Source organism: Macroventuria anomochaeta, assembly GCF_010093625.1.
Source record: "Macroventuria anomochaeta strain CBS 525.71 unplaced genomic scaffold BU25scaffold_31, whole genome shotgun sequence".
NCBI lineage: Eukaryota > Fungi > Ascomycota > Dothideomycetes > Pleosporales > Didymellaceae > Macroventuria > Macroventuria anomochaeta.
The window spans coordinates 424,307-451,206 of record NW_022985392.1 but is presented as its reverse complement, the minus strand read 5'-3'; the positions used below and the strand labels follow the sequence as shown (position 1 = coordinate 451,206).

Sequence of the window (26,900 nt, the reverse complement as noted above, 5' to 3'; positions counted from 1 at the left end):
GGTACTCTAACTTTGAGGAGCAACAGCACAACAACCACAGCACGCAGAGCTTAGCTGAGGATAGTGTTGTGCATGGAATACTCTGCTTTATCCTGTTGCAGCTAAAAATCTAAAAAAAAATCCTAACCCAAACCCAGTTTTTGGCACTTGAGTACCACCACATTCGGCCACTGACACCGATTCTCCACACTCTCCCTCGTTGCGCAGTACTTTTGACTGACCCAGCACCATCGGCAGCTATGACTGCCGCCTTGGTCTCTGATCCACACTCGAAACCTGTCCAACTCTACGCCCATCACCCCTGGGTGTGCGGTACACTTCAGCGTCTTGTGTCGCCGCCACTCATCTCTGCCAGCGTCATCCAGCATGCAGCAAGACACACACCCATCCCGCAGCTCGCTGAACAGTTTCTCCACCTGCTCCCATTCCGCGCTTGTCTCCTGCTGTGCGTCTTGCCACCCACGAGCCCCCTCGCCACACCAGTCGCAGCCTGCACTTACAATGTCATCACAACCCATCGCTTTGATGTCCATGTAGGTGCTCATCAGCCTTCGTCGACACCCACTGCCAATCAAGAAGTTGCCCATTGCCTGCACGTCTACGTCGGTGCTCTTCTGCTGCATCGTCTGCTCCACCTCGTCCGGCTCAAGCAGCACCACCGAGTCTACCCTCTTGCCTGCTCGTCCTCCACGCCCGCTCTCCTGAACGTAATCAATCATGCTCCACGGCATCCCCACGTGCAGTATGAACACAATCCCTGGGAAGTCGACGCCTGTGCCCAGCGCTGACGTAGCAATTACAAGCCCACCGTTTTTGAGCCACTGCTCCAGCCGCTCAGCTCGGTCTGGCATGCCAGCGTGATAGTGCGTGCACTCCAACATCTCCGCCATCTGCTCGCACACCGCCTTGCTGTGACAGTACACAACCCCCTTGAGCCCCTTCTCCCTGAGCTGCTGCTGCTGCTGCCGGCACATCATCAACGCCATCTCCTTCTTCTCTCCACGTCGACACCACAACACGTAGTAGCAGGTGTTTGGCCGTACAGTGCTTGCCCGCACATACTCAGCGCACGGAAGCAGCATGCTTGCTTCCAGCTCACCTTGCCGTGCTGGCAGCAGCGTCGCCATGAGCAGCACGATTGGACACGGCAGTGACCGCAGATTCTTCAACGCTGCCAGCTTTGGCCGCCAGTGGCTTGATGTGAACGTCAAGTGACACTCATCGACTACCACCCACCGCAGCAGTCCTTTGCTGTCAAGCATGCGTGCGTAACCAAGAAAGTTCCCGTTGCTGTCAGTGTCACCAGCCACATCTGCGCTGACTACGACCACGCTTGCTGGGTTGGTCTTGCCGTGCCTCCACTCGATGCAGTCGATGCCACACCTCTGTACCCGACTCACCAGATCCTCAATCAGCGCTTGATACGGCACCACGACCACCGTCACCCCAGCGTCTACCAAGCAAGCTGGTACCATGAACAACAAGCTCTTCCCTCCGCCCGTCGGCAGCACAACCACCAGTGGCGTATGCCTGTCCAGCACAGCGTGCAGTGCCTGTTCCTGCTCCATTGACCGAAAGCCAACATCCTCCTGACCGAGTACCTGCCGCATTGCCCTGTGAATTGCCGTCTCCTTCACATTGCTGACACGGAACGGCTTTTGCTGCTGCATGAGCGCCCTTGGCTCTCCCTTGACGCCTTGATGCTCTTCGTCGTGACTGCCCTCTCGCCGTTTCCTGCCTTGTCTCGCTTCGTCTGTGCTCGCGCCCGCTGTCTGCATCTCCTGCTGCTCTGCCCCTGACCTGTCCAGGCCCAAGAATCGGTGCCATGCATCGCTGAGCACGCGGAACGCTTCGATCGAGCGCGCGCTGAGATGCTTGACAATGTCAATCGGCACGCTGTAGTTTCCTACACCCATGCTTGTCGTCCGCGCGTTCTGTAGCTCAATCAAATCCTCATCCACCTCGGCCTCTTCCACCTCGCCCACCTCATCCTGATAGCCCTTGCCAAACGACTGGCCAACCTTCTCCCTCCCAATACCAACAGACTTGTGCCGGTAGTCCAGTGTGTTCAGCTCCACCCCAAGCCTCTTGCCTGTCTCTCGCTTCAGCGCTCGCGTCAGTCGATCTGTGTCCCATGGGCCATGCTCATCCACCCACACGTAGTCGCTGAAGTTGCCACCAAGCACCTTCACCATCAAGTACTCTCGAAACGGCCGCACGTACGCCAGATATACAACCATGACCTGTCCCAGCTGCGGCGGCAAGAAGCGCGGCACCACCTTTGGCTTGTCCCACTGCGACTGCAACTTGTGATAGCGGACGACCGTCATCACCTCCCGTCAACAACAAAGATGTTGCGGTCCTGGAGCTGCCCATTCTGAAAACGCATTGTTGTCACCTCTGACCCCCTGCCCGGCTGTCCAGACGTCATGTGCACACCCACCAGCAACAGTGCTAGAAAGCGGTCTACACAACGCAAGTACTGCTTGATCTGCTTCACGTCCCACCTGCCATTGCTTGCATACAGTGCACGACCCTGTTCTGTCTGTTTTGCCTGAGTGAGCATCCACTGCAGCCCGCTGGCAAGTCCGTTCTCCTGCCGGTTGATGAACGAATAGCGGTGCATTGTGAATGAGACATCATCAACAATCTGCCCCAGTTTCACTGCAAACCAATCATCTTTCCTGCTCACCCAGCATAGCTCCTGCCACAGCATTTGCTCCACCTCAGCGACTACGTCCTGTGCCATCTTGCGGAAGCTACTAATGTGTATTAGCTGACCACGCAAGTAGAAGACGCTCTTGTCCTTTGACCAGTACGTGTTGCCTGCATTCCCTGCCTCTAGCGCAACGTGCTTTCCGTATGCCAGCATGTTGATTGCCTCGCTCATTGTACTGTACGAGCCATCAGCCAGATACTGCTTTCTCGTCTGCAAGAACTTGTTGCGATCAGCATCTGTCTGCTTGTCACGGTACGCAGACGGCAGCAGCTTCTCTACACTAAGCACTCGCATGCAGTACACTATGCCAGCAAGCATATACGAGTACTTCTTTGCTGTACGCAAGCGGTTCATTTCCACGTCAATCCCTAGCACTGCAAGAAAGTGAACGAGTCCACTGCTGAACGGCCTGCCTTGCGTTGAAGCAAAGAAGAACGACGTGAGCGCATCAAGCAGCGCCTGCATCTGAGCATCCTCATCGTTGCCATCCAACGCGTCCCACAGCTGCGTCGCCCATAAGCGTTGCGAGCCCTGCCAGCTGAACAGCTTGTGCGCATCCTTCATGTTGTCAACCTTGTTCCTGCGCTGCGGACAACTGCTGCTGTTGCTTATGGCAGCATCTTCTGTTCTGCCTAACCTGCATGGCCTGCCTGACCTCAAGCTGTGCATGGTGCTGCTTGGGTACACGCTGCTCCAGTCACTGTCTCGATCCTTCTCCTCCTGAGCTACGCCATCGACTACAATGCGCAGAAAGTAGCACACAAACCTGACCATGTAGCCTGCGTACCGCGCCTGACTCTCTGGGTTCTGCAGTCGAGCAAATGGCCGTGTGTCTGGGTCTTCCTGTCGTGCGCTCCGCAGCCAGCGTCTGGACTCTCGGTCCAGCGTTAGCAGCCCTTGTACGCTCCTCTCCACAAGCTTCTCCACCAGCTCAGCAGCCAGTTGCAGCTTCACTTCGCTTCGATTGGGCAGCCGGGTCTGATGTGCAAGATGCGCAAGATGGCAACCTGCCAAGTGCTCCAGCCAGCCAGTCCGCTTGAACCAGCCAGTCCGGTCAGTCTTAGCTACAGCTGTATCCATCACCTGCAGTCGCTGCTCCTTCTTGCTGGATTTTCCTGAACTCCGCCAGCTCTCTGCTGACAGCATCTTCTACCCTGCAGGGAACAGAGACAGTTACAATGATGAAATTGATGAAAAAAGTGGTGCTGCTGACAGTGAGTCGGCCAAACAAGTTGGGGGTTGCAAAGCTGCCGTATGCGTAGCATATTGGGAAGCTGACATTATCACGGCTATTTATCACGGCTCCATGCGAACGATGTCGATAGGGTGTGGCTAGTAGAGCCCGGGTGGGGCTAGTAAGGTAGGTTTAGCCACATGTATTCAAACGCGTGCATCACAACAACCAGACTAGGCACACAAATTCCAAGGCAAGATTCGGGATCTGCGTACGATTCCGCACCATATAGCTTACTAGGATAGTTTTATTAAGCCCTCTGGTGCCCGCGAGTTGGCCAAAGGAATTGGATGTCAAAACTTTCTGGTTTGGGCTAACGCTAAGCCACATTAAGCCCAATTCGGCACGAGAGAGGCCTCTCTCGTCTCCTGGGTATGGCTAGTGAGGTGGGTACAGCCACGGGTATTCAAGCGCGTGCATCGCAGCAACCAGACCAGCTACGCAGAATCCGAGGCCAGATTCGGAATCAGCACGCGATTCCACACAATATGGCCTACTAGAATAGCTTTATTGAGCTCCGCATCATCCCACGAGTCGGCCCCACGAGTCGGGGGTCAAATACTTCCGTTTTGGGCAGAGAGACCCTAACGCTAAACCCGTCTGGGCGCGAGTCGCCCCCCGACTCGCGGGTCATAGTGGGTAGGGATGCAAATCAACCTATGGCACCTTGACAACACCGATGCTGGGAGTCAACAACATGGAGCCTATTATTTGGTCCCTAATTCAAAATATCTGTTACGATCAAAGGGAAACCCGCAACAACACTGAACGAACAGGACTACGCAACCATACGAGAGAAGCCGAAGAACTGTAGTATCGATCGACCCGAGCAGTGGGGCCGCGTCGGCGATACTCAGTATGATCATCACTCTCAGTTGAGCAACTGAAGCGACTCGATCGACCCGAGCAGTGAGGCTGCGTCGGCGATACTCCGCACGAGCAGTATACTCGGTACAGTCAGTATCCTCAGTACCGAGCGCTCTGAGCAATTCTCTGCTCATGTACATAGCAAGTAGACATGCTGCCCTTATGGCATCGTGTTCAACCTCGTCAATCAACTTTGTTATTGGAACCTCACTTGCTCTCGAGCCAGACAGTATACTCTGTACTACTCATTGCCCCAGTCGTCACGGTCTTTGACTAGACTACTACTCGACTATTACGAAGGTTATTACAACCCGCCCGGATAGTCTACCCCTGACCACCCGAGCCTTGCTTAGGTGACTGTCAAGCCCCTACCGACTCCCTGTACCTCCGCTCATCCCCGAGAACCAATCGAATAGTGTCTACGAGGTTTGCTTAAGGCACCAATCGCAACAATATCCCCTGATGATATGGAGGGCTCCATGTTGTTACTGCCCTGGGATAGAGCGTAGAGAGCCATTTGTGGAAGTCGTGTCTTAAACAAACTCGTAGGCACTATTGGATTGGTTCTCGGGGATGAGCAGAGGTACAGCAAGTCGTCGGGGGTTATCACGTAAGCAAAGCTCGGAGTGATAGAGGTTGTCGTCTAGTCAAAGACTGTATATACTATAGGGATTGTGTGGTGGCTCGGTTGATCAGTGTCGTTGATTGGACTGATCGCGCTGAGCATTGATCGTACTGATTACTGATTGTACTGATTACTTATTGTACTGATCACTGATCGGTCGCAAGATTCTTTACTGCTGTAGCATGTTGCTTGCAGACAATGACAGCATACGCAGCCAGATAGCAGATTGCATCTTTGATAGAGTAGTATGAGTGCAGTGCTTGATGGGTGGGCGTGATGTCTGTTGTTGTTGTTGTTGTTGTTTGCACTGCAGACGGTCGTGCATGCCAGTAGAACTCCATCCCTTAAATCCCAACCAAGACTGCTCCAATGGGGTCAAAAGTGTGCTACAATGTAGCGCTGAGGCAGAGAAGATAATTAAAATGATGAAATTGATGTAAAGTGGTGATGTTGACAGTGAGTCGACCATACAAGTTGGGGGTGCAAAACTGCTGTTATCACAGCTATTTATCACAGCTCCGTGCTGACAATGTTGAGGGTTTAGCCGCAGGTACTCAAAGGCGTGCATCACAACAGCCAGACCAGTTACACAGAATCCAAGGCAAGATTCGGAATCAGCGTACAATTCTGCACGGTTTGGCCTTCTAGAATTGTTTTATTAGGCTCTCCAACGCCTGCGAGTCCGCCTCACGAGTCGGGGGGTCAAAGGTTTCTGCCTTGGGCTAACGCTAAGCCCACATTAAGCCCAACTTGGCGTGAGGCATCTCTCGGAATCCGAGGCCGGATTCGGAATCAGCGGACGATTGTGCACAATATGGCCTACTAAAAGAGTTTTATTAAGCTCTCCAACGCCCGCGAGTCGGCCCGACGAGTTAGTAGTCCAAAGTTGCCGTTTTGGGCAGAGAAACCCTAACGCCAAGCCTGTCCTGGCGCGAGTTGTCCCCCGACTCGCGGGTCATAGGGGGTACTCTTAGCACGGCGCTATGCGGTTATTCAAGCCTTGGGGGGCTAGGCTTCACCCTGTAGCATCGCTGAGCTCAGATCTCGAAGCAAATCACCAAATGATCAAAGACTGTTTGAGGCGACGGTGTGGGGCATATCGTATTTCAAGTTGTTCAGGGATGTCATTCCTACGTGCCATGCCAACACGCTGTGCAAAAACTGCAACCGACAGGAGAAATTAACATTGACCATCAACCTATCTCTTGTTAGCTTACGCCCCTACAACATCTTCCTGCATTTACTTCGCCATCGGTCTATGCTGTCAGCGTCAGGCTAGTTGCGCCATACGAGACGTATGGTCCCTCACACCGAAATCACGAAAACTATCCAACCGTCATGACGAAATACGTATATCTCCAAGAAATCCGCACGCAGGCGACCTATGGACTTCGATATTTTGGTTGTAATGCTGGTCGTCCTCACAACCGCTTCATCTGGATTGTCTGCGCCAGTGTCTCAATACTTAGCGCAAGGCATCTACTGGTGGAGCGGAACGTACACTATCCTCTGCTCTTATACCTCAATCAGCTTGTCGCTACTGGTCTTCTGGCGTTGCAGCCGTATCAAGGATGGCGGTATATCCAAAAGCTGTTTAGAGGAGAATCACAACCCTGGAAATCGGCAACGGGAGCAACGGCACTGATCATCTCATTGATGTGTTGTGCATGGTTGTCGACGCTATGTATCTTGCAAGCGATTCTACATTTTCACAATCTAACGACCTTAGTTATGATCACAGTAAGATAGATCTGTGTTTCTTGAACACTACTAGAGCCAGACTGACCTTGACCAGGTCATAGCCTTTTCCGTTGAAGATCTGTTGCTCTTCATTACCCGCACGACACCGCACACATCCGCCGAACTACTTCATTTAAGCCTGCTAATGCTAGCGGGTTCCGGATTGTTATACACAGAGTATCGGCTCACTGTGCCGACCCTGGCCGCATCCATTCCGGCCATGCTGTTTGCTGGACTATCTCGTGGCCTCTGGAAAATCGTTTGTAAAAACCATCCGGATATACTTGCAGAGGACATGAACCAGAAAAGCCTACACATTATTGCCGGCGCGATAGTAGGCGGAGCCTGGGCCATGGCTTTTGGGGCAGGCGATCAGAGTTTTACTCTTGACTTCAAAAACATTCCATTGCTTGCCCTTAATGCCTTCGCATCCGCTCTCGCAATACTCTTAGGAAAGTCGATAGTGCTTCCCATGAACAATGAAGTATATCGTATCTGGGACACTTCGACTCTCATTGGTATTACTGGCGTTATAGGATGCTATTCGACGTTATTATTACGTCGTTCATACACGAACCTATTCCAAATTTGCTGCTTCTTGCTTGCAATGATGTGCGCTAGCATCCCTGCTTCCGTCCTCAGAGGCAATACTCAGCTCCACAGCTCTCAAATTAAGCCTGACGCGTATGAGCTAATCAGCTCGCGCTCGACGCTATCGGGAGAAGACAGCAGTACCGTTGACCTTTTGGAGGATGCTCATGACCTCGAAATGCCGGCATCGGTGTCCAGCTCACGAAATAACATATCTTGCAAGTATTTGCTTGATATCAGTATAACCTTACTATGGCTGGCCTTTGGAGCTCTGAACTTTACTGAGCGACAAGGGCGTCGTCTTCCAGTCTTCCTTGATCAGGAATACGTACCACAATCACCAGTAGAAATTGTACTGAGCATGTACAAAGAGCCCATTGATGAAGTGGAAGAGCTCGTCAACAATCTAAAGAGCATGCCGGCGCTCTCTGATGCACGCGTCACAATCTACATCAAGGATGGCGAAGCTAATAGTACCCACGTTAGACATCAAACGGGAGCTAATAATGCTACCATACTACCGAATGTTGGACGGGAGGGCGAAACGTTCTTGAACCATATCCTTAATCAGTGGGATAGCCTTGCGCGACAGACCATCTTCCTGCAGGCAGGTATACACAACCCAAGGGAGTTTTACACCCACATTAGCAACTATTACAGTCGCTCACAGACCGGCTTCCTCAATCTTGGATTGTCAGGCGCTGTTTGTAATTGTGAAGACTGTGGCGACAGATTATTTTGGAACGATAAGGCGCACTTGTTTCCACGAATCTACAATCGGATCTACAACTCAACTACCTGCGACAACGTCCTGCTTAGTTACAAAGGCCAGTTCATAGTATCTGCTGCACGTATCCGCGGTGTTGACAAAGATATTTACTACGCTCTATGGAAGGCTTTCGTTGATAAGGGAAGCTGGGCTCATCAACCACAGATCCTGCAAGGGCCAGACTCTATGAGTGCACCAGATTTTGGATACACAATGGAGAGAATGTGGAACTTATTGTTCCAATGTTCCAATTCTGACGTAGTGTGGAAGTGTCCTTCGTTGGTAAGCAAATGGCGAATTGGGGGTGATATTGGTGATTGTCAGTGCTTCGATGTGTAGTCTCGAAACTTTGGCGAGTTCCAGAATTTTTTGTATAGATCCGTGTTGAACATCTAAGTATTCACACATTTTCCCAGTCGCTTTCGCACAGATGAAATGACTGAAGGAACAATATATAGCACTGGTGTGCATTGCTAACCCAGGAACGCTAGTACTTAGCAAGAGGATGGGAATATAGACCGGCTGTATACACAGCCGTTACGACGTTCAAAAGCTCAAAGAGGATGGAAGTTCAGATCAAGGGCCCTGCGAAGTGAGTATAGACATTATTTGTTCAAAATCGACCTAATGTCAATCCAAGCGAGCCGGGACGCACGGTGTGCCGGGACACCTTTTCTGTCGGATGCTCGGGATGCTCATACCACGCCTGTAAACTGTCAGTTCCTGCGTGTATCGATTTTGTGGCTCTGGGCCTTTTACCAGATCAGACGCCGGAGTCGTGAAATGCAACGTTGACCATGCCGTCGCTCGTTTTGTCAGTACTGCCCACCAAGTCTCGTCTGACACCCCCTTGTACATGCTCGAGGAGGCGCTTCCATCTCAAGCTTCTTGAGCTACGTCCTCCTATCCAGCCGGCCTGTACCTGGCTGCTGTCCGTAGTGCACTTATCTCCTGCGCCTGCCCGTACCGTGACACCTACACTGTCTTGTAGTTTCCTAAATTATCTTACGGGAAGCCTAGTGGGATATGGTAAACGTTCGTGAGAGTTGTGGCACATCAGGTGCCGTGTCTCACGGTCTTGGCTCGGAGTTCGTGTAGAATTTCGTGGGATGTCACGTGACCGTGAGGCTTAGTGTCCCGCCGACCCGTCGGGCGTCATTCGCACTAAACCTTCAGCGCTGCGTCGTAACTCAGGATCGTAACAATAGTTCATCAGACGAGGGCTGTTTATCTTGGTGACCTGGCACGCTCTGTTTGGTCCTCTGGCTCGGTACCGGTACCGTGCCGGCTCAGCGCTGCAAATTACGAACACTTAAGTTAACCTGCAATTTCCCGCGAGATCTCATTAAATTCATCGTACACAATCCTGCTCTTCACAGCACCATAATATACTTCCAATAAAGCCTTTAGGGACCACAGACCATATCACAGGTTCTGGCAGTATTGGCCTCGAATGCGGTCCGCGCAGAGTAGCATCATCCCTTTGACCTATTGGTACCTTCTACTCCTTAACAGTAGTTTTCGGTATTCTACCAGCCATGTCGGATAGCTCAGATTTCAGAACAGTCCTTGCTCGATGCCCAGATCTTCGGCGATCTGCTGCAATGATCTACCAGCGTCATTGTACCATAATTCCTGTAAGATCTGACCAGCTCCACAATAGTAAAGATTGTGCTCCAGTGAGCCGTCCGCAAGATCCGATATGCACTCCATGATGAAGAGTTTGTCGTCATCGCTCAAGCTCAACGACTGGGATCCAGTGATAACCAACGGGAAAAGGAGCGCCTGCCTAACTTGAGAAAACTCGTCGCTAATTTCCCCTTTCAATTCCCGCAATAGTGTGACGGCTTGTCGCACGTGCGTGTTTACGCCCTGTCCAATAGAGCCAGGGTTAAGTCCAACAATGATTGCAGCATGCCGATTTGCATCCCATATCTGTTGCTGCTTCTTAGTTCCCTCCTCGATTCGCCAGTTCATGAGCATTGGCACGACGTATGGCTGGTTGATGGCGCTTAGCAGATCGATCAAGCTGCAAGGCAACCCGGTAACCACATCGATCCCATCACGTAAACGGCAATGAGTATACCATATGTTTCGGTTGATCGTCTTACGACCCAGTATGTGAGTCGGCAAATCCAGTATTCCCATGAAAGAAGTGTAATCTTTGATCCTGCCGTCCGGGCAAGCGTAGGACTTCTGCTGGTCAAGTATCGACGCAATGCCATTGACATGGACTGTCCAAGGCACGCCACGGTTCATCTGTAGAATATCATGAGCTCGATCCTCGTACTTGAAAACAAGGAATCAACTTACACTGATGGAGCTAAGCATAAGTGCAGCGTACACGGTCGCTTCATTGGCAACGAACAATGGGTCTGAAAGCTCGCGTCTGAACACTTCTATACTCCGCTGATAGTACTGGTCTTCGAGCCCACTGTACTTCGGACTGAGTGTGGTATGGTACGCAAGACAGCTCGCTAACAGACCTTTGGATTGAGCGAAAATCTCAAAGTACTTCTCTCGCGTCGTGCCGATGCCAGGAATCAATGTGGCAGCACCCCACTGAATGACTGTCGGACGTCAGCTTCACTCTGGATCGAAGGGCAAAGAACATCACAATCGTATATGATCCCTCTTTCGGTATCTGTAAGAGATTTGTATCCGTCCTGTCTCAAGTGGTAGAGGAGGATTGCCTCGCGCCGACGATCGTTGGGTTCTTCAGTATCCGACGCATCCTTGCAAGATCCTGCTGGCAGCGTGCGAACTTGTGGGTCGTCTTTCACAAGCGCTTTTGGGGTTTGTTGCGGTTCAGTCCATCTTAGTCGAATTGTATAGCCGGCGCATCGTAGGGATAGGGCAGCACAGTTCGTGCAGTATGGTCGTTTCTCATCGCACTTCTTTCGACGCTTTCGACAGGTCCAGCAACCGGTACGAGTGCGGACGCCTCTGCTCTGCATTGGGATGTTGCAATGACAAAATATAGCCGACGGTCGGAGAAAGGACAATCTCATGGTCCGTGCCACGCTGGGCCCCGCTAGGGTCCTGCTAGAGTTGCCTGTCCCGCTCGTCCGACGTGGCGTCTCCACTCTCCGATACAACGCAAGCTGCACGCCCGGTATCGATCTGGTACCTGGACAGCAAACGTTTCTTACGATAATAGGTCAACATTTGGATGACGCACATCAAAGGCGGCAACTCTCCCGGTCAGGTGATCGATGACGAAAAGCTTTTTAATTCAGAATCGAATTGCTATAACTGATAGAAACACATTGAAGAATACTCAAGACAAAGGCAACATGCTGTGAGCCTCGAAGCCTGTTTAGGTTGCTAAGTTTTACTTGTATTGGTGATGCCTCATATGTTTCCGGGCCAGAACAGTGTGTAACAGCTCTAGACCGATATGTTGTCGTAGGCACAATTGGCAGCTGTCTGTCTATTAGGCCTCGTCTTCTGGTGCATACATGTTGCTAGCATCAAGGCTCCACGGTCTCTCTAGAGCATCCGCCTTGCGTTGCAACACTGTCAAAGCGATCGTCCATTCGCTGCAGGAAATAGGGTGCTGAGGCCGGGATTACAAGATCGTGGTCGAGTCCAAGGTATAACTGCAGATGTACCTCACTGCCCGCCTGGCAGGTTGCGTTATATGCTGACTCCACCACTTGAGGCAACACTGACACGTCCTCAAGGCCTTGAACGACGAGAATTGGCTGACAGCTCTTCTTCACCCCAACAGCTGACAGCTCGTCCAAGAGTGATATGATTCGTTGAGCTTGCTCGGCGGTGGTATTAGCCGAGAGGCTGACAATGTGGTTGATGTTGAGGTCAGTTGCGAGAGATTCCATTGAGGCGTAGCATGCCTGCGCCTTTTTGGCAAGCTCCAGGCGCTTTTTGAAGGTAGAGTCGATCCAGTCGACGGTCTTGTTCGGGTAGATGTTTTGGACACCAATCAATGCCCAGCCAAGCTCGCCGAAAACACTACGGGACGAACCCACATCGGAAGTGAAGTTTTTCGGAGATTCTGAGGCTGCGAGAGCCGTGCTGCCCATGAACACTCCTGGCGCCTGAGCGATTGTTCCGAGGTATTTGCCAGCGGGAGCCGAGCTGTTTTGCAATAAGGGGCTCTCAGCAAGCGACTAAACCGTGCCTCCACCCTGAGAGTAGCCGACGCTCATCTACTCAGTTGTCAACGAAGCGCCAAACAGTTTTCGAACAGCAGCCACCGAGTAGAAAACATCGTTGGCGTGGGCGGATAGTGCCACATACGGATGGCCAGTGTTGTCGTTGCCCAAGCCAGCGTAGTCGATCGCAACAACCGTGTAGCCTCTATCAATGAGATGCGACCAGCTGGCATACTCGTACAAGCTGGGCATGACGGAAGGAGCGCAACCTTTGAAGACGCCCGAGGTACCGTGTGCCCATGCAACTGTCTGGAATAGATGAACGTTCGTTCGATTGGCGTATGGGAAAGCGACAAAGCCAGTCACCGGGACCTTATTGCCAAAAAGGTCGATTGAGGTGTACTGGAGCCGGTAGGCAGTCGTGCCTTTCGGCACGCTGCCTGACAAGTCGTCAGAGTTGATGGGCTGAAACTTTAGGATGTCTCCCGGTACCGAAGCAGAGAAGTTATCCGCTGTCGCATAGAAATCCTCGTTGTACAGGGCGCCGTATGCCGCAGCGTCGATGGCCAGACCAGCACTGAGGGCTTTGTAGCAAGTAGCATTGCAGCCATACTCTGAGGCAACATTGGCCGATATGTTTAGGTTGGCAACCTGCGAGCTCGTGACGGCTGAAGATGGGAGCGCAGTTAAGGAAAGCTGAGACTCATGTTGGGAAACGAACGATAGTGATAGAGGATACTGTCAGTGGCAATAGGACGGCTGTACTTATATTTCTGGTGTACCCAGCCACAACCTTGCACTGCAAGCCGAGCTTCGGCCCTGTTTCATTTAGTTGTCATTTTGGCAAGACAGTGTCAATAGGTACGATTGTGGTGCGTGCTTGTAGAAAAGGCGATTATCCTCAATGGGGCACTAGCGGCAGATCCAACCTGACAACGACGCTGGGTGCAGGTACCCGGGCATCAACAGAAAGGACGGTTGGAAGTAGTTGTCCCTTGCATGCAAGAGTGTCCCTGCTGTGAGCTAGTCAGTGGTCCGAACAGGAGTAGAAAGGCGAGGAGTTCTTGTCCACTACCAACATTGGCGCCTCAGATTACCATTACGAGAAAAGCGCACGCGTTAATGTGGCTCAGGTGCGCGACTTTAGCATGGTTATTTGTACTGCGCGACCGTAAACCAGGTGCGGTGCTAGACCCTCCATTCTGACGAATGGCGGTTCGACTTTCCCGAAGTGGCTAGTTTATTTGACCCACCGATGCAAAACATAGTGGAAGCGGACGAGGAAAATTTGGACAGAACGCAAGAATGTATGGATCGTTGGCGACTCAATCCGCCTGTCTAGGGTAATTGCGTTCGGCTCGCAAGACGACTTGGAAAGACAAAACGGTCCAACTGTAACATAAGCTGGTGAGCCAAGCAAGCCGTTGGCTTGCATGAACCTCTTACCTAGTCCTTCACTTCTACAAGTTATCTTCCAACCTTCCTCTCAACTCTCACTCCTACCACATTAAAAATCTATCATGGCGGCACAGGACGTCACCCTGATCGCCTTTGGCCCCTCGGCGAATTGCACTCTCGATCTCTGCCCTCTCGAATGGAGCGTTTTTCAATATCTACCCTCAATACCCGCAAACGCAATTTTCATCAGCGTGTTCAGCCTTCTTTTGGCCGTACACCTGATACAAGGTGTGTGGTACAAGGCTTGGACTTACATGGCATGCATGGCGATAGGCTGCGGCCTCGAACTTGTTGGCTACGCCGGGCGAGTCATGCTGCATGAGAATCCATTCGACTTCAATGCATTCCTGCTGAACCTCAGTGAGCATGTGCCGAAGCTATCAATGGCTGTCTCAGCGAACACAGTTAATCTGTGACAGTTCCTATTACTATCGCTCCAGTCTTCTTTTGCGCCGCAATATACGTCCAATTGACGCAAGTGTACGTGCATCGCGCTTTCCCCTCATATCATTCGGTCTAGGCCGCCTCGCTGACCGGACTCCTTAGTATAAATTACACAGACCGGTCCATATCGCGCTTCAACCCGCGCTTCATCAGCTTCATCTTCATCCCCTGCGACATCATCTCCCTCGTGCTGCAAGGCACTGGCGGCGCCTTGTCAGCCGGCGCCGAAACCGTTAGCGAAACTGACCTCGGCGTTGATGTCTCGAAAGCGGGTTTAATCTTTCAAGTCATCACACTTATAGTGTTCATCGGGCTATCCGCGGATTACTTTTTTGCATTGAGGAGGAGGCACAGGAGGATTGGAATGAAGACGGAAAGAGAGTTGAGAATCGTGTTGGGGTGGTTGAGTGCCGCGACAATTTTGATTCTAATCAGGTGTGTGTTTAGGATTGTGGAACTCAAGGATGGGTACTTCGCGCCGGCCTTTCGCGACGAGGGAACCTTCATAGCGTTCGAGTCGGTGTAAGTGCGAATTTCGAGATGAAGGTTGCGAAGCAAGCTGATCAGAAGCAGGTTCATGTGCATCGGAGTCGCCTGCATGAATATCGGTCATCCTGCACGGGCTTTTCGAACCCGACTAACGACGACCGAGACCATAAGTCCAATAGAGTTACGGCGATCAAAGTAGCTGCAGAGCACAACCAAGGTAGTAAGAGATGCCTAGACAATGTGACACGGATTGTTCGGACAGTACGCAGGCGGGGAGAAGCTGAAGGATTGGTTTTATCATCCTACATGCCATGGAGGAGAGCTATCCTTAAGAAATAAGAAAATGTCTTCGTTGGTGCTGTCAATATGTAGTCGCGCGATGTAGTAACCAATCAGCAGTTAAGCGCCTATGCGGACAACTGCAAGCAGACACCTCAGCCGTGACCCCCCCCCCCCCCCCCCAGCTGGCATTGACAATTACTTAACAGTGAACCACAGCTAATCGTACTTGGTTATAAGTAGATGTGTTTAGTGTTGACGACAGGAACTTTATGCTGCTCCTGCCCGAGCTGCAAAATATGGAGAAGAACAGTGGCTCTGTAGTAGCGGAGCGGTATCGCAGCAGAGGTAAGTGTGAGGGCACTGTAGGCAGGCAATCGGACATAGGATGGATTGGGGCCATCTGGGGCCAAATGGGATGAGATTAGACAAATCCTTGATGGCTGAGCCTCAAGGTTCGTGAGGAATATATACAGGTGGCCTGTGAGCCTCCGGTCCATCTCCGGAGTCTGTCCGAGGGCTGGCCGGTACATGTAAGTGTTACGATCAAAGGGCAACCCGCAACAACACTGAACAAACAGGACTACGCAACCATACGAGAGAAGCCGAAGAACTGTAGTATCGATCGACCCGAGCAGTGGGGCCGCGTCGGCGATACTCAGTATGATCATGTCAGAGTTCAGTGAAAAACTGTACGCAAAGGAAGAAGTTGAAGATTGTACTGAGGTTGTATTGAGTGAAGCTATGAACAGTATATATAGGTGAGTAGCTGTAAACAACGCTAGTGTGACGTGGCAGTCACTCTCATGGAGGTGAGGTACGACAGGCAGGAGCACCCCAAACCGTGACAGATCATCACTCTCAGTTGAGCAACTGAAGCGACTCGATCGACCCGAGCAGTGAGGCAGCGTCGGTGATACTCGGCACGAGCAGTATACTCGGTACGATCAGTATCCTCAGTACCGAGCGATCTGAGCCATCCTCCCGCTCAAGTATATAGCAAGTAGACACGCTGCCCTTATGGCATCGTGTTCAACCTCGTCAATCAACTTTGTTATTGGAATCTCACTCGCTCTTGAGCCAGACAGTATACTCTGTACTACTTATTTCCCCCAGTCGTCACGGCCTCCGGCTAGACGGCTATTACCTCGACTATTGCAAAGGCTACTACCGCCTCGCCCGGATAGTCTACCCCTGACCACCCGAGCCTTGCTTAGGTGACTGTCAAACCCCTACGGACTCCGTGTACCTCCGCTCATCCCCGAGAACCAATCGAATAGTGTCTACAAGATTTGCCTAAGGCACGAATCGCAACACAACCACAACTTGCATTGCAATTTGGAACAGTGCGTTTGATTTGTACTACGCTGCTCTATAGATATAGACCTTGAATGCAAAACCTTTCTTTCCTCAAAGGTGTCCTAACCCTGACCCTGAATCCAACGACGACGGTGGAATGCCAGTAGTTCCAACGACAGCCTGGTAGATGGGCCTGTACAAGTTGCATCTGTAGTCCAACTGGCTCTGCGGGGAGACTATTACACCAGCACCTTTCACCCTGCCGACATCACCTAATACACCAAGATTCCAATCCCCAGTTGTCACATTCCCGCTGGTGCCGTAGTGCCAGCCACCAGTGACCTGTTCATACGCTCCGGAAAGCACTGGACCAGCTCGACCAGTGCCCACGGGGTTCCATCCTGGACCTGCCAAGGGGTTCTTCGCGAAGCGCGCCCAAGCGCCTTGCATAAAAGAGGACAGCGCAAACTCCTGAGTCGTGATGTTGGCCTTTTGATAAGTACGAAAAACGAGCGGGATTTCCGAGGCGTGGTAGGCACCGAGTTGCGGGTAGGCTTGGGTGTTGGTGAAGGAGGCGTTGAAGTAGTAGCGCCAGGTGGGTATGCCGACGCTGGCGGTGGCGTTTGCCCAGAGTGCTGCAGGGCACTGAAAGGCAAAATCAGTTATCACTGCGGAGATTGCGTCGTAACCGTTGTTGATTCCCGGACTGCCGATGGGGTAGGCTGCCGCAATTGCTGAAATAAGTGCAGGGGCTGCGCTGAAGGTGGTTTGCAGGTAAGCCGTCAAGTTGGTTTGCCCCACCGCAAAGACTCTGCGAGATGTCAGCAAACATACATGCTTACGGCGATATAAATTCACCGTCCTTCCTGCGAGTTTGAACCTCCCAGAACAGGGATGTTCGAGATGTTGCCGCTTAGCCTGCGCGCAGCTGGATTCGAAAAAAGGGTCACATTATCAGCAACCGGATTGAAGATCAGCGAGTTGACTTCGATGATCCTCTTAACTTCTGTCGCATTCGACGCTCGCACACACGTCAGGTTGCTGCCGTGAGTGCCGGGGCAGCCGAGGGATGCTGTGAGATTGTTCCACGCTGGGACACTGGAAGTCGGCGGAGCCGAACGGTAGCTGTATTGACCACTCTGCAAAATGGCAGCTCGGAACGGAGGCTTACTATTCTTGGGGTAGCTGGTCAGAAGCGCATCGACGGAGAAGGCTCCAGCGCTTTCGCCGAAGATGGTCACTTTAGTTGGATCACCGCCAAACGTGTGGATGTTGCGCTGTACCCAGTGGAGTGCAAATCGCTGATCGAGGAAACCCAAATTCTGTCCAGTCACCGGTAGCTCGGGAGACGCAGGAAAGCCAAAGACTAGTGAGCTTTAGAGATGGATCAACAATGGGGTAACCGCTAATACTGACCGTTCGTCCTGTAGTTTGTCGTCACGACGATAACATCCTCATACTCAGCGAAGGCGCTGCCATCGTAGGTTGGTAGGCCTGAGCTTACGTTAGACGTACTCAGACGTTCGTCGTTGGTAGCATACCAGCAGTGCCAAACTGCAAGGAGCCTCCATGGAGCCAAAACATCACAGCTCTTCCATTGCCGCCCGGCGAACCAGATGGTGCGTACACGTTGAGATACAGGCAGTCTTCGGATTCCACAGGTGGTTGGCCCTCGGGATTGTTGAATACGCTCTGAGTAAACTGTTGACTTGCCAGGGGGTTTGATCGCTGGTAAGCTAAAATCTACTGTAGCACTTCTGAGCTCACTTACATCTAAACTGCTGAATACATGCTGGTTTGAACGCCGTAGCATTGATTGGTTTGCCGAAGGTAGTGACGTTGCGTGGCGGCGAGAACCTCTCAGGGGGCGACTGAGCGAAAGGAATTCCAAGAAATTGATTTACGGTTGGTCCGAGGCTATCTGGAAGGTGCGTTGCTTTTCCAATCACTACGCCAACATCGATCGTTGCGGTCGGCGTAGGATTGTACTCAAGAGTTGAAACCAGTGCAGGAAGAGCCAGGGACAGGACGCTGTTGTCGAAGCGCATCGTAAAGGTTGTGAAGAGTTAGAATTCGAAAGACGGACTTTCCTGGGTCATTTTCCTATGTATGCCTTATGTAGGTTATCTGACAGAGCCAACCATGGGTGCTCGGGTACGCTTCTGGGAACCGAGGCCGCTTCGACCGGAGCACCTGTCCCGTCAATACAGTTGGCGTGCATGGCATTCCCGTGTGGTCTGGTGCACCCATACAGATGGGCTTGTTGATCTGCGATACCGAGGTATGGCTGGCAGGTAGACCCTGGCACGTCTGGTTTTAGTTTGGCAAGGCTGCTGCTAGTATGCAAAGTCTTTGTCGGTGGACTAGGCAATGGTCCCAAATGCAGACACGCTTTTCGTCGATAAGGACCTGTGCCCGCGGGCACCTTCATAAGTAGCACATGTCGATCCAAGTAGTCAAAAACCTGATAATCGTGCTGATGGATGTTAATTCCTTTTGTTCGTTGTTAGTGGTGCTAGAGAGAGCGTTCGAAACGGCAGGGGGAAGTAGGCCGAGGCAGGCGCAGGTGGATCATCTTTGCGGGGTACATCCAGCCACAAGATCTGACAGGCATCGTATGCGTCGTGTACTATGGTATCCGGCAAAAGTAGTGTACATGGCCAATGCACAGCAGGGGTGTTGCCTCGGGTAAGTGGAATGGCCCTACTGACCAAGAATACTGCAAATACTATCTAATTTGTATTGAACCAAGATATCTCCTGTCTACTGCTTCATCAACGTGTCATCTATCATCACCCTCATTATGTCACCGCCATCAACACCCCATCACCGGTATCTCTCACGCGATGAGCGCCTGAAGGTTCAAACCTTGTCAGATGCTGGCCACAGCCAATCCTTTATTGTTAACCACCTTGGTTTTACTCGACGACAAGTTGGCTATGCAATTGCCTGTAACCAAGTCACACCTAAGAAGAGATCAGGCCGGCCACCCAAGCTCACCCATGAGCAGGTTGATGAGCTGATCTGCTTTGTCTGTCAATCCCGAGCCACCCGACAGATGAGTTACCTGGCCCTTGCTAAGACCTTTGATCACTGGGGAGCAACAGAGTACTCAGTGCGTTACGCTCTACGCAGCAAAGGCTATACACGCTGTATAGCTCTTGCTAAGCCACCGCTTACTGAAGATAATAAGAAGATCCGCTTAGAGTGGGCTAAGCAGCATGTTGGCTGGACCTTAGAGCAGTGGTGGAGCATACTGTGGAGTGATGAGACCTGGGTAACTGGGGGCTGGCATAGGAGGAAGTGGGTAACAAGGTTACCTGGAGAGGAGCTTAATGACACCTGTATCGTTGATAAGGTGCGCAAGAAGGCAGGATGGATGTTCTGGGGTTGCTTTTCAGGGGATACAAAGGGGCCACATCTGTTTTGGGAGAAGGAGTGGAAGAGTATCAACAAGGAGAGGTACTGTGAAAGGATAGTTCCTCTTGTTGATGGCTGGTTACGTATGAATCCTCACCTACAGTTCATGCAAGACCAGGCCCCAGCCCACTCAGCAATCCTGACGAGGGAGGAGCTTTCTGAGAGGGGTATTCATCCCATCTTCTGGCCTGCATTCTCCCCTGATCTCAACCCTATTGAGGCAGTGTGGAATAAGATGAAGGACTATATAGAGCTACACCACCCAGACTTGCCTGGTGGTAAGCAACATACTCCTGACCAACTCAGAAGTATTGTACAGGAGGCCTGGGAGTCAATTACCCCTGAGCTCCTTCAGAGCCTCATTGAGAGTATGCAAGCTTGTTGCCAGGCAGTAATTGATGCTGAAGGAGGTCACACAAAGTACTGAGATTTGTATGTAACAAAAGACTGAATGGAGATTAGTCTACTTCAATCTCCGGAGGCAACACCCCTGCTGTGCATTGGCCATGTACACTACTTTTGCCGGATACCATAGTATACGCTGAATCCCGTACATGACGCTCATATCGAATACCCCTCCGCATCCCGGAGTGAACTTGACGGATGAAGCTAAAAGATTAAGTGAAGTGCAAAAGACCGTATGACGTCACTATTGCCGTGAAAGTAGGTGATGCGACATAATCATTGGGGAGCAAGGAGTCAAGAAAAAGGATTATTGATTTATAATGGGGCAAGCCATCTACCTATACTTCGGTGTTACATGTGTCATGTGACCTCCTCCAACACGACGCACTGATTTGTCTCCATCACTTGTCCAGACCTGAACATTCAGCAACCAATCTTGAGAACGAACCGAACAGTCAAAGGCCTCAAAATTGGTGAAACCGAAGTGTTAACTTGCGGTCGAGACCTAAGTTTCTCCGTACCACCCGACGAATATTCATTCGCCGTGCAAGCACTTACCAACTATTGACCAGCAATAACCTCCGCGCACATCTCAGCAAGCGCATATACAGTGCGACTCGTCATAGCCCCCACGGGCTCCGGGAATAAATTCACATCGCACACCCTCAACCCGCCTACCCCTTTCACCCTGAACTCATCATTCAACACACTGCCCAATGCACAACTCCCCATTGGATGCGCAACCGTCATGGCGGACGCCCTCACCCTCTCATCAATCTCTTCGTTGCTGCTGTGAGAATAGAGCGCCCTGAAACAAAATAGGAGCAACCTTGTTGCAGTAAATGCAATAAGTGAAGGTGTAACCGCGCAGGGTAGTCGGTCAGGGGTAACCGCGCGAAGCAGTAAAATCGGTATATATTCTTGTTGTTCTTTTTCAGTGTTCTGTCTCTCTCACCGGGCCATCAGGGTCTGTTTACATGACGTATCTGTCGTTCAGACAGAGGTAGAAAGGGCTTGTCGGAAAGGGCAAGAGCACTGCGCCAACACACGTGGCACACATGACCTCTATACTCCATTAACCGTCACAAACCTCGCCCTCAATCTCATCAGCAAGCGGCCATGTCTCGACAAGGCGAAGATTGCCGCGTATAGTGCTGCGCATTATAGAGCGATCTGTCTCCGTGCTAAAGAACTTAGAATGGCACATGGGATGATCTCCTGGGTCCTTGGATCTGAACGTGACTGTGCCTCGAGAAAGTGGTAATAGATGCAATGCCATAACGGATATGTACGCGCCATCGTCGTTTATGCTAGGATACAAGGCAAACGTGCGAGGCGAGAGTAGTAGGATACTATGCTAATGTGATGACCCTTCTTCGCGACCAACATTGGGTGCTCAACGACACTCTGCCTATCGGAAGCAAGGCAAGGTGCGAGTTCATCCTCGGGTATGGCGGTGAACAGGGAGAAGTCAATGGGCATGCCTTGTCCGTAACTGTGATGGGAATTGCTGGTGAAGGGTTTGGAGTACCCTTTGGACGCATGTTTGAGTCTGTAACATGCGGTAAGGGCGGAGTGGTCGAAGTAATTCTGGCCTACGGCTGGCGAGTTGACCAGGAGGGGGGATGTTGTGCCGGTGTAGCTTCTCGGCCGGAACGATACCAGAGAGCATTAGTAGTTGTGGTGTACGTTGCGCACCACAGCAGACTATGACTTCCTTGGTAGCTTGAAGAACGAGTCCGGATTCAAGCTCGATGTCCGGTTGCGCACCTGTCATTGTTTAACACTACGCGGGCGACGGGTGTGTTGCAGAAGAGATGGGCCTTGCTCAGATCGTATACCTTCGCGCTATGCTGCCTGGTCGCACTTCCCTCAGAAGTCGCACAGAAGCATCGCACGAAGTCCGAAAGTCCTATGGGGTCGCTGTCGGAGGGGTGAAGGTATCCACCGATTGCCATCTGTTTGCTAGCGGTCCACTGCACTGATTGTGTTTGCTAGCGGTCCGCTGCAGTGACTGTCCAGCTCATTTGGTTAGTGCTTCCCACCCTTCACTGCTATTGCCTTCTACTATATAGTCCCGATCGATTCCAGCCAATAGCAAAAAGAATCAATCAACATTTCAACCCCTCCACAGTCGCCCTTTGTGGCGTTGGAGTTGTAGCGGTGACCGATGTTCTCTGCACTCTTCTGGATGATGTCGCGCATGGGATACCGTCTACCTCCAACGGCGTGAATTGGTCCATCGAAACCATAGTATTCCTCATCAGCCCCATTGTCGAAGTGAGTCTAATCTATTGAAGTATTTGACTATGTTCTTAAACAAGAACCTTTCGTGTCCAGCTTTTTGGCAATTACATCGTGGTCTGCAGTTGAAGCGCGCATCCAACTCCCTACATTCACGCCGCTCAAGCCCGATAGTAGGTGGCCGGCGGGATGGGCGATGTTCAGATGCTCTTGCGGAATTGTTGAGTAGTCGGCGACCATGCCCTCGCCCATCAACTCGATCTAAGCAATCGTGTCGGAGACATCGTTGACTTTGGGATGGTTGGTCGCGTTTGGGCCGGCTTCGACGAAGGCTATGCGTGAGGATGGGAGGTATTGAAAAAGGCGGGACGCAATGACTACGCCTGCTGTACGACCGCCGACGACGATATAGTCGTGGTTGGTGTCCATGATTAGGCTTGAGTTGATGCAAAATTGTTCCAAGGCTTGACGCAGGGCGTCTTCTTACTTTTGCTACTCAATCAGTTTCCGAGCCACCGGTAGTCAGACTGACATAGGCAGCGAGATGCTAGAGTGGTCGTTCGGTCGATGTATGCTTATTTGGCTTAGTAGGTAAGCGGAAAGGAAAGTAGGCTGGCCGAGGATGACCTGGGATTGGTAGTTACCCGAGCATTTCACTAGCTGAAGATTATCTTACATTTTGACGCGAGTCAATGCGTACACAAACTCTTGTCATTGGATGTTTGCAAAGGTCTCCTCGGACGATGTAGGGTTCATACATACGAACTCTGTCCGGAGGCATTATGCAACACAATGGAGGCTCGAGATCGGATGCAGTAACGCTATTCTTGTTCGTCATAAAACGCCAGCAGCGGAACTACAGCAAAAACATGAGAAACAAACAACACGCAGAACATCTTACAACTTACTGTCTTCCACGTGCAGGCTCGTCCCCCGAACAACACTGCCTCTCCTTTTGTCCACTGACTCAACATCCTCCTTCGACCCATTACCATGCTCATAGATATTTTGATCCCTCAGGTTCTTAAAGTTTTTCTCGGCCTCCCAGTTCCAGATACTGTCGCTCGCAAACAACAAATCAATCTCCTCAAGCGTGCGCTGGTTCGTTTCGGGATACAGCGCCCACACCATTGGAATTGTGATGGCATTGCATGCAGCGAAGATATACAGCGTCTTCTCACCAATCGCGCCGAACATGATCGGGCAAAGCAGCGTAAGCCAGCCGTTACCGATGGACCAGCCCACAACTCCCCAGGCGTTACCTTTGGCTCGGACTTCCAAGGGGAAGATCTCAGCGGGGTACAGCCATGGAACTGTCAGCCATGTCGCGCCGAAAATGGAAGTGAAGATGAAGACCATGGAGACAGCTGCATTTCCGTACGCAGAAGCCTTGCTGGCATCGCCGTTGTTCGTCGCCTGTTGACCGAGGTATGAGAATGCACCAGCAAGCGCCATCGCGATGCCCTGACCAGCGGAGCCCCAGTAACAACTCCAGCGACGACCGATACGGTCGAGCGTGAAGACACAGATGAGCGTGGCGAACATGTAGAAGATGTTGTTCAGTCCGGAAATCCACTGCCGCTTCGCAGGACTCATGCCAGCGATTCCAAAGATTGTGGGCGCATAGATGGTGACGCCTGCAATGCCGACCCACTCCTGCATGATCTGAAGCCAGATAACTAACTGCACACGTCTACCAGTATGCATCTTGCCAGATCCAATACCGAAGAGCATGTGGAAATAGCTCTGCTTGCGAAAATTGGATCGCTCAAGCTCGCAGGACGCAACAATGTCTTGGAACTCCGCCTCAGCCTTCTCCCTGTCGGCGCCCGTGTCGCCACGGAGTCGAGCAAGCACATAGCGACCTTCGGACTCGCGACCGACTTTTACAAGCCACCCTGCTTGAAGTTAGTTCAAGGATGAGAGAATACAATAAGGGCAACACTTACGAGGAGACTCCGGGAAGAACAGGACGCCGGCCATGAGGCCTATGAGCATGGGGATCTGGAACGCGATCGGGAAGCGCCAGATAAAGGAGGATGTGCCGTCGCCGTAGAAAGAGCAGGCATACTCGAGCCAGTACGCGATGACGACACCGAAGATGTTTAAAGTGAATTCGATAGCGATGAATTGACCACGGGAGGTGTGTTCAGCTGTCTCGGTTGCCCAAACGGGAATGATAGAGTTGAGGATGCCAGTTCCCCAGCCATTCACCAGACGCGCGCAGATCATCCACTCGTGGTTCATGGCCGAACACTGCAGACAAGCGCCAACATTCGCGACCGCAGCACCAGTAAAGATGGTCTTGATACGTCCGTAACGGTCACCGATAGATCCTCCGATCAAGCAACCGACCAGGGTTCCTAGGTAGTAGACAGAGACAATACCTCCCTGAAGCAGGGCGTCATCGACAACGGGTTCGCCATCGGCACCTTTGTGACCGAAACCCATGAGGGTGTAGTAGTCGTATGCGGTGTTGACGCCGCCCATCATTCCTTGGTCATAACTGTTTAGGTCAGAGGATGATTTACGACCGAAGGTGTTTGTGCATACCCAAAGAAGAGGATGGAGAGACCGGCGATACAATTGATCCTGAGTGAATTGTGAGTTACCAACACGTATCTCATGGCAAGTGATCTTACGCTATGAGCAGACTGCGCTTCTCATATCGATGCACAACGTTAAGCTTGTGGATCTTCTCCATATCGACAACTGCCTTCCGGGTGCGCAACAATTGACAGAATCCCGAGTAACTGTGAAGAGAGCGACGAATGGGCTGGAAGAAGCTGCCAAGAAAATGCAGATTCGTGTGGTCCGAAGCAAGGTATGATGTTACTTTATATGTGGATCTCAACCAAAGATTCTGCGGGGATAACGAACCATGTCATAGTGGGATCCGCATTGTCATGAACGTGGAGAACGCTCCCCATGGGATCCTACAGTGGAGCCCCATGTTCAGCCTTCAGCATGTTTAAAGAAGCGAGCAACTGCCAAATATTAGGGCAGTAGCACTCGTCAGCAGCCATAGTGCATGCGGAGTAGTCGATTGATAGACTGCACGCTGATGGTGACAGTACGCGTTGTTCGGAGAGAGGAAGCATCAGCGGCACGAAGCCCATCGAACTCGGTAACACGCCGTGCCGTTGCTGCAGGCTTCGGGAGGCTCCACGTGAACAGAAGCTTCGCGCACAGCCAGAAACCCTTGCTCCATCGGAGCACAAACCTCCGCGACAAGAGTTTGCAGAATAACCGTACAATCTTCACTCCAACATGATAGTTTGCCTCGGATGTTGAGTCCCATCGAGACCATGCAGCTTTTCTCCTAGGTGCGCGGCGTCAAAGAACCCCCACGCGCGAAATCTGGAGTCTGACGATGGCGATGTATGTTGTGCGCTCACATGCGATTGGCCGGGGCTATTCGGGGAGGACAAGTGGATCGTGCGTAAGGCCACCCGTCGGCATTTTGATTACGCCCTTGCGGCTCAGTCGCTGCGTACTGTGCCGAATGTTCCACGAGTAATTCAAAATAGGATCACACTCACAGCGCCGGACGTAATTCGCGAATAACAAGTTTGGAGTTGTCTGATGTATTCAATTGTTGCGCTGACTGTACGAAGAGGCTCGTCTTTGGAAATGCACCACATCTAGCAAAACCTTTAGATGGAGTAGCGCACCATCAAAACGCAAGTGTGCCTAGTCCATAGATGAAATGATTAGTCTTTGTACAGCGAGGAGGTATATAATACATCCTGGTCAGAGTTAAGGCTTGTGTTGTCGTGGATCAGGCTTATTGATTCAATGTATGACGCACTAGGCAGGACTTGTCTCGTCTTCCTTGTAGAAGCAACGCGCATTGAGCTCGTTGCATTTCGAGCACACTGGTCGGCCGTTGTTGCATATCGTCTTGCGCGTACGACATAACTGAGAGGCAGTGACAGAACGTTTCCGTGGGAGTTTTGCACAGGCATTCAGGGAGTCTGAATTGGGTAGGAGCTTCCTCTTCCTTGAGATGCCCTACAGCTGGCCATGAGACGCCCCGCGGTGAAAACCGTCACCATTGTCAGCAACGAGGTCTTCGTGCAGTGCTGCAGAACCCATAACTTGTGGGCATGGTGACGCGTCAGGTCTGATCAATTCATATATTTGGTCTATGAATGTTGTGCAGCAATCGCATCTTGATGGTCGTCGTCATAGAAGAT

General features: G+C 51.6%; 9 protein-coding genes across 9 annotated transcripts; 2 read left to right on the top strand and 7 right to left on the bottom strand.

Annotated features, from left to right (window-relative positions):
• Positions 1-122: 122 nt before the first annotated feature.
• On the bottom strand, positions 123-3,865 carry BU25DRAFT_476719 (P-loop containing nucleoside triphosphate hydrolase protein; the record flags this gene model as incomplete). The annotated part of the gene is made up of 2 exons (XM_033710960.1): positions 123-2,300; positions 2,444-3,865. The coding sequence occupies 2 exons, from the start codon at positions 3,863-3,865 to the stop codon at positions 123-125; spliced, it is 3,600 nt and encodes a 1,199-aa protein (XP_033558648.1).
• Positions 3,866-5,552: 1,687 nt separating this feature from the next.
• Positions 5,553-6,053, bottom strand: BU25DRAFT_161458 (uncharacterized protein). The gene has a single exon (XM_033700726.1). It carries the CDS (start codon positions 6,011-6,013, stop codon positions 5,615-5,617), a length of 399 nt encoding a protein of 132 aa, XP_033558647.1. The 5' UTR covers positions 6,014-6,053; the 3' UTR covers positions 5,553-5,614.
• A 1,901-nt stretch (positions 6,054-7,954) lies between these two features.
• On the top strand, positions 7,955-8,884 carry BU25DRAFT_348381 (uncharacterized protein; the record flags this gene model as incomplete). Its single annotated transcript, XM_033703196.1, has 1 exon — positions 7,955-8,884. One exon carries the CDS (start codon positions 7,955-7,957, stop codon positions 8,882-8,884), a length of 930 nt encoding a protein of 309 aa, XP_033558646.1.
• A 755-nt stretch (positions 8,885-9,639) lies between these two features.
• Positions 9,640-11,787, bottom strand: BU25DRAFT_161441 (uncharacterized protein). The gene is made up of 3 exons (XM_033700725.1): positions 11,163-11,787; positions 10,859-11,115; positions 9,640-10,804 (listed from the first exon to the last, which is right to left on the bottom strand). Exons 1-3 carry the CDS (start codon positions 11,554-11,556, stop codon positions 10,103-10,105), a joined length of 1,353 nt encoding a protein of 450 aa, XP_033558645.1. The 5' UTR covers positions 11,557-11,787; the 3' UTR covers positions 9,640-10,102.
• Positions 11,788-11,826: 39 nt separating this feature from the next.
• Positions 11,827-13,491, bottom strand: BU25DRAFT_442095 (uncharacterized protein; the record flags this gene model as incomplete). The annotated part of the gene is made up of 4 exons (XM_033709276.1): positions 11,827-12,646; positions 12,680-12,717; positions 12,757-13,331; positions 13,446-13,491. 4 exons carry the CDS (start codon positions 13,489-13,491, stop codon positions 12,019-12,021), a joined length of 1,287 nt encoding a protein of 428 aa, XP_033558644.1. The 3' UTR covers positions 11,827-12,018.
• Positions 13,492-14,183: 692 nt separating this feature from the next.
• Positions 14,184-15,253, top strand: BU25DRAFT_348085 (parasitic phase-specific protein PSP-1; the record flags this gene model as incomplete). The annotated part of the gene is made up of 4 exons (XM_033703181.1): positions 14,184-14,481; positions 14,541-14,601; positions 14,668-15,087; positions 15,139-15,253. 4 exons carry the CDS (start codon positions 14,184-14,186, stop codon positions 15,251-15,253), a joined length of 894 nt encoding a protein of 297 aa, XP_033558643.1.
• Positions 15,254-16,743: 1,490 nt separating this feature from the next.
• BU25DRAFT_348152 (alpha/beta-hydrolase) lies at positions 16,744-17,999 on the bottom strand (the record flags this gene model as incomplete). The annotated part of the gene is made up of 2 exons (XM_033703185.1): positions 16,744-17,443; positions 17,491-17,999. Coding segments are annotated over 2 exons (1,209 nt in total), but the record flags the coding sequence as incomplete, so codon positions are not given.
• A 3,906-nt stretch (positions 18,000-21,905) lies between these two features.
• Positions 21,906-22,483, bottom strand: BU25DRAFT_161424 (uncharacterized protein). Its single transcript, XM_033700724.1, has one exon. The coding sequence runs from the start codon at positions 22,232-22,234 to the stop codon at positions 21,929-21,931; it is 306 nt and encodes a 101-aa protein (XP_033558641.1). The 5' UTR covers positions 22,235-22,483; the 3' UTR covers positions 21,906-21,928.
• Positions 22,484-23,472: 989 nt separating this feature from the next.
• BU25DRAFT_374384 (general substrate transporter) lies at positions 23,473-25,774 on the bottom strand. Its single transcript, XM_033704062.1, has 4 exons — positions 25,344-25,774; positions 25,255-25,293; positions 24,651-25,207; positions 23,473-24,599 (listed from the first exon to the last, which is right to left on the bottom strand). The coding sequence occupies exons 1-4, from the start codon at positions 25,403-25,405 to the stop codon at positions 23,599-23,601; spliced, it is 1,659 nt and encodes a 552-aa protein (XP_033558640.1). The 5' UTR covers positions 25,406-25,774; the 3' UTR covers positions 23,473-23,598.
• Positions 25,775-26,900: the final 1,126 nt, after the last annotated feature.

What these genes read in the sequence shown, in the direction of transcription:
- BU25DRAFT_161458 (XM_033700726.1), bottom strand. Translation starts at nt 6,013, where the DNA reads ATGCACGCCTTTGAGTACCTGCGGCTAAACCCTCAACATTGTCAGCAC.
- BU25DRAFT_161441 (XM_033700725.1), bottom strand. Translation starts at nt 11,556, where the DNA reads ATGAGATTGTCCTTTCTCCGACCGTCGGCTATATTTTGTCATTGCAAC. An exon ending in AAGAGGGATCATATACGATT is followed by an intron (nt 11,116 to 11,162) that starts GTGATGTTCTTT and finishes GACGTCCGACAG; the next exon opens with TCATTCAGTGGGGTGCTGCC. An exon ending in TTATGCTTAGCTCCATCAGT is followed by an intron (nt 10,805 to 10,858) that starts GTAAGTTGATTC and finishes GATATTCTACAG; the next exon opens with ATGAACCGTGGCGTGCCTTG.
- BU25DRAFT_161424 (XM_033700724.1), bottom strand. Translation starts at nt 22,234, where the DNA reads ATGACAGGTGCGCAACCGGACATCGAGCTTGAATCCGGACTCGTTCTT.
- BU25DRAFT_374384 (XM_033704062.1), bottom strand. Translation starts at nt 25,405, where the DNA reads ATGGAGAAGATCCACAAGCTTAACGTTGTGCATCGATATGAGAAGCGC. An exon ending in CTCTCCATCCTCTTCTTTGG is followed by an intron (nt 25,208 to 25,254) that starts GTATGCACAAAC and finishes TGACCTAAACAG; the next exon opens with TTATGACCAAGGAATGATGG. An exon ending in GTTCTTCCCGGAGTCTCCTC is followed by an intron (nt 24,600 to 24,650) that starts GTAAGTGTTGCC and finishes AACTTCAAGCAG; the next exon opens with GGTGGCTTGTAAAAGTCGGT.